The sequence below is a fragment of the Triticum aestivum genome, chromosome 5B, assembly GCF_018294505.1.
Source record: "Triticum aestivum cultivar Chinese Spring chromosome 5B, IWGSC CS RefSeq v2.1, whole genome shotgun sequence".
Taxonomy (NCBI): Eukaryota; Viridiplantae; Streptophyta; class Magnoliopsida; order Poales; family Poaceae; genus Triticum; species Triticum aestivum.
In genome coordinates, this window is record NC_057807.1 from 696,544,079 (window position 1) to 696,549,296 (window position 5,218).

Consider the following 5,218-nt stretch of genomic DNA (forward strand, 5'->3'; position numbering starts at 1 on the left):
ACACCTGAGAATATATTATGGAATAACATTTTGTATGAATATGGTGTCTTAATACTACGTTTCATGTTGATGGTTAAGATTGGAATAATTTTGTTAATAGAGATTCAAAAACCAACCCAATTTAACACGAGGGAATATTTCAAATAGAAAGCAAAGTCGGAGTTTGCATAGCTCTAGAAAACCAGACTTGCATACTCTTGTGGGTATGCACACAAGAGACATACTTGAACATGTAAATTTGGTCAAAACTGAAAAAGGCATTGGAAACAAAACGGCGGAATCAAGCGATTTGACTATTGAGATAGAAAAAACTACAAAGGAGGTACTCCTTCACATTATTATAGTTTTGTCTATTGGCGCAAACCAGCCTGAATAGGTGTAGGAGTTAAATGTTAATCCAAGAAATGCTATTTAGTTCCCTCCACCTATGCTCGGGATCGTCCCTTCAGTGCACGCCCCATGTCCTTCAATGCGTAATACTACTGAAATAAAGGAAATTAAAATACATGTCGAGATCCAAGTTCTATCTTGCTCCACAAAGGGCAATTTAGTGGTATCCTCCACCACCAGATCCGGATCCACTGCCTCCACCATTGCCAGTTCCGCCATTTTGGCTTTCACCACTGCCGCCACCCTTGCCACCCCCCATTCCCGTGGCATAGCCTTCGCCATAAGAGCCAGTGCTACCGGTCTGAGCGGCGCCAGACCCAGCACCAGATCCAGCTCCAACGCTTGGGCCTTCAGCGACACTTCCAGTTGTACCACCACCATTGCCGCTTCCTCCTGCATTTGCAAAGCCTCCAGAAATGTCGTCGCTACCGGCCTGTCCAGCACCAGATCCGGCACCACCTCCATTTCCATTGTTACCGCCCCCACCACCGTTACCACTACCACCAGCATCTGAGTAGCTGGTACCATCACCACCGGCAACAGGAGCCGGTGCCTTTGACACACCACTCTCACCATATCCCTTGCCCAGGCCAGACCCAGCCCCGGTTCCGCTAGACCCATCTGCACCCCCACCTCCGCCCCCGCCCCCGCCCTTACCATCAGCATTGGCATATCCATTGCCGGGAGGGGCTGACGCAGAGCCACTCACACCACTTCCTATACCAGAACCAGATCCGGAACCAGACCCGGATCCACCCTTTGATCCTCCCCCACCGCCTGCTCCTCCCCCTCCTCCAGACCCCTTGGCGAAGTTCCACTTGTTACCCCAATCTCCACCGCTTTCACTATATCCCAAGCCTCCACCCGATCCAGACCCTCCACCCCATCCACTCCCACCATTGGCTCCACCTCCTCCGCCACCTCCTCCACCACCACCCGAAGCACTGGAGGAGCTAGCTAGCATCCTTGCTGCATCGTTGAACCCAATGCTCACAAGGACAACAAAGCCAAGAGCTGCAAGCTTGGTGCTAGTAGCCATTGCGAGTGAGCTGTGTGAGTGAGACGGTCGAGTTGGGTGCTGAGAGCGGAGAAGGTTGGGTGGGTATATATAGTGCTGGAGGCTGTGCATGGGTGTGAGATCTTACGGTGATCCGATCGAGTGATTTTGGTTGTGCACTGACTGAGTTATTCGATGAGAAGTTTCCTATGATCAGAATGACAGTAGTAACTTTGACTGTGTATATGTCGATCTAGTCCCAGACTAGCTGCTAGCAAGACGTGCAGCATGTAATTGTCAGTAATTTATTGATTGATGCAGTTCAACTAGTATGCAAGATATTCCCATCGCCTGACAGACAGATTAGTTATATCTGTTCGATGCCCTACACATGTGAAACTACGCGTAAGCTGATGATCGATGTAGCTAGGCGATGCGATCACAGTGGACTCGGATCCTTTGACATTGACATTTCCTCTTAGTCTGCTCGCCGAGTTCATCGTGCATCGTGCATCGCTGAAACACCGCGGCGCCCGGAGACTTACCTCACCTAGGGTTTAGTAACCCATTGTCAACAACTTTGACCGAGTCGGGCACTCTGGTTCTAGTCTAGGCGCAAATTAACAACGAGATATGTATGTCGATCGGTGATAAATGAAAATTACTTGTGTCCAAGTTGACCTAGTGGCAGGCTACGACCGATCGAGCTGGTATTCCGTTCTCCAGCTGCATGCAAGGCTCTGGATCGGTCGGCAGAAACGAGAAGAGTAGTTATGTTCACTGACGGCCGGGATCCCAAATGAATTTAATTGGTGGTTTGATTAGTATCAACAAAACTCGATCACGTTCCGTAGGTCTGACTTCTGAAATTAGGGCACATGGTCTCCAAAGTCCAAATACACATCTTTGAACTGGTCTCGAATGCGACTAAGAGCATCTCTCGCAGATCCGGTAAAATTTGTTTACTGCAAAATTTGTTTGTGGGATCCTGTAAATCATTTTTGCGGTACTGTGGGCCGCATGGCAGAGCAAAACCTGTAAAGCGTACTGCATAATTTAAACATACTCGTTCGCTCCACCATACATCGGCGTAATTTAAACATAGTTCATCACAAACTTGAAACATACTAGATTAAAACCTAAAATCTAACTAGTCATCCTTCTTGACATGGAAATGAAACTCCGTCATGGAGCTGGAGAGGGTGAACGCAAAGTCCTCTTCCTTGGCCACCTCTGGCCGCACAGCAGCCCCTTCTTCTCCGGCGGCGACTGCCTCCTTCGCCTTGAAGAACGCGAGCTCTGCCTCCCAGGGACGCTTGGTCGTCGGCCAGAGGATCTCGTGGAGACGGTCGAAGTACCGCAATGCCCATCAGCCACCGCTGTGGGAGAGTGTGCCGCGCTCCCACGCCTGCAAGCGGCGCCATTCCTCTGCCGGCGGGCGGATGGCGGAGCTCCCGGCCTCGTCGTCATGACGGGCCCGCTTGTGCGGCAGCGAGCTACCGCGGCCCCCTCGGCCACCCCACTCGCGTCCAGCGCTCGACATTAGGGTGGGCCTTTTGTGGTTGTGCGCACAGTCGGCAAAGTGCAACCAGAGGGAGATGGATTTGTCGCCGTAGAGTACGAGTTTGTGGCGGAGGAGGAAAGGAGCCGCCCGTAAAAAAAATACGGGGCGGGCCTTTTTGACGGTATCTGCTCGGTCCAATTTTTCCCCGCATACTGTAAATCTGGCGGAATTTTATGGGCCGGTGAGCTTATACGGGATCTGCTAGAGGTGCTCTAACATATCCCCTCTGTCCAAATATACCGGCACTATTTTTTTCGGGTGGCACTAATTTTTTTTTGATGTTATCTTTGACCATAGATTAAAGCAACAATATGATGTTATGTTATAAAAAGTATACCATTAAATTCATATATGAGAAAGGAGTTTCTAATGATAGAATTACATTATTAATCTTATCAATGGTCAAAGACAACTTTGAAAATGTATTAGACCCTATATATTTGGATGGAGGGGTATATAAGTATTAGGCATGTGGTGGGGACTCCGGTGTTGGTGTCAGTGTTGATATCCTGGGTGGCCACGCCGAATACGATTATTGTTAAGTCCGTGCATGCTTTCCTTATTCTCCTTTCTGGCCATGAAATTATGGATTTGATTTTTCTTTTTGAGAGTACGCAAATTGCGTACCATATTTTTATAGAAGACAACAAACAATTTACAAGAAATACTGTAAGCCAAACAAATTAGGCTTACCAGCTAGCAATCACACACCTACCCTCAATTACATGGTACTCTCTCGTAAATAATGTTTGAAAACACCTAGCTCCAGCCTTTCTCCAAGTGTGTACCTCATCGAGAATTAGATAATCGCTTTTCTTTCTTTCCACAAGCGAAAAGCAATGAGAATGACTAGAGAATCAAACTCTTTAGTCTTCTGCAATCCTTTTGCGCGATCTTAGGCACCACACCTCAAGGCTGTCCACTGCAGAAGGGATGGCGATAAATAGCCAGCGAAGCGAAACATGCAAGCCCTGCCTGCCAAGCATAGCAAATGCATCTTGACTCACACTCCAATCCCCTGTGATCAATACTAGTTTCAAGCGGCAGGCCATTATGGGCTACTCTCCACAAGAACTGTTGTATTTTTGGCTGGCAAGGTATTTCTCATATGTTTTTCCACTTCAAAGTATCTTGTGCATGCGCTGATGAACAAAGCGCCTGGGCACCATCTTTGTCAGTTTGTCACGACGGTAGAGTTGATACGCTGATTTCACCGAGAACACCCCTTGCAATCATAATGTCATGCATAGTAATCTTCAAACTCCTCTCTAATGGGCATGGCAAGGATGAAATAGGCGTCTTCTTCCCAGAAGGTTTCCATTTGGTAAATGATGGATTTTTTTTCTTTTTTTGTGGCGAAATGATGGCTTTTCTTCAAGAACAGGAACGTGCTTTTATATCTGGGCAGCTGTGAAAAGGCAAGAAAAGAAGGTGACATTTCCCTATGTTTATCTAGTGTAAATATATAATGATCGTGCTGCCATCGCAGCTCAGTTTGTTCACTCCCTCTCTGGTACTGGAGATAGAAGGTGTGAACCTGGAGGTAGTAATCTAATGTAATGTAGGAACCGATCTAGTTCTTTTTGTTGTTGTTGATTTCTTCTTGTAAGCGCTGATACCTGTGATATGTGTCTGAACCGAACATAATCTTGCTCCTTGCGTGGTTATTTCCAGAAATCCTCCTACATTGAAATCAATTATTGGTGATATAATGTTCATTGTCACTTGAGTGCATCATAACTTCACTTTTGGCAGTGACAAGCTTTCGCTTTCGCATGGTTTCCTGTTTGTCTAAACTAACTCTGTATTATGCTCATATTTCCGGGGAACCTTGTTTGCCTCTGTGCAAGATACATTTACTATTGCATTTGGTCGTCTCATACCAATCACAAGATGTACTACCTCTGTTCTAAAATAATTGAAATGCTAGAATCCCAAACTTCAATTATTCTGGAATCGAGGGAGTATCAGGCAAGACTGATCACTCAAAATAGGCTTTCGTCCAGCTTTATAGATAAAGCAACGGTCCATATATCCAACAACATAGCTGATCACTCAGACTAGTAATATGTAGTAACCACTAGCTTGTGTGCCCAGTCCTCTAAATCTGACATTGCACTCGATATTTTCTTTGCACATGCATGATACTAAATGGGGGCCCACATTCATCTTGATTTCTTGTTCTTTATGCTCTGATAGACAACATTCCGTGTGTCGTTTACATGTTAGCGTGTGTCCACAGTCGACACTGCCCAAAACAGTGTATG

General features: G+C 46.6%; 1 protein-coding gene across 1 annotated transcript; it reads right to left on the reverse strand.

Moving 5' to 3' along the window:
- Window positions 1-260: 260 nt before the first annotated feature.
- LOC123117762 (putative glycine-rich cell wall structural protein 1) lies at window positions 261-1,455 on the reverse strand. Its single transcript, XM_044538448.1, has one exon. The coding sequence runs from the start codon at window positions 1,427-1,429 to the stop codon at window positions 548-550; it is 882 nt and encodes a 293-aa protein (XP_044394383.1). The 5' UTR covers window positions 1,430-1,455; the 3' UTR covers window positions 261-547.
- Between the last annotated feature and the right edge of the window lie 3,763 nt (window positions 1,456-5,218).

What these genes read in the sequence shown, in the direction of transcription:
- LOC123117762 (XM_044538448.1), bottom strand. Translation starts at nt 1,429, where the DNA reads ATGGCTACTAGCACCAAGCTTGCAGCTCTTGGCTTTGTTGTCCTTGTG.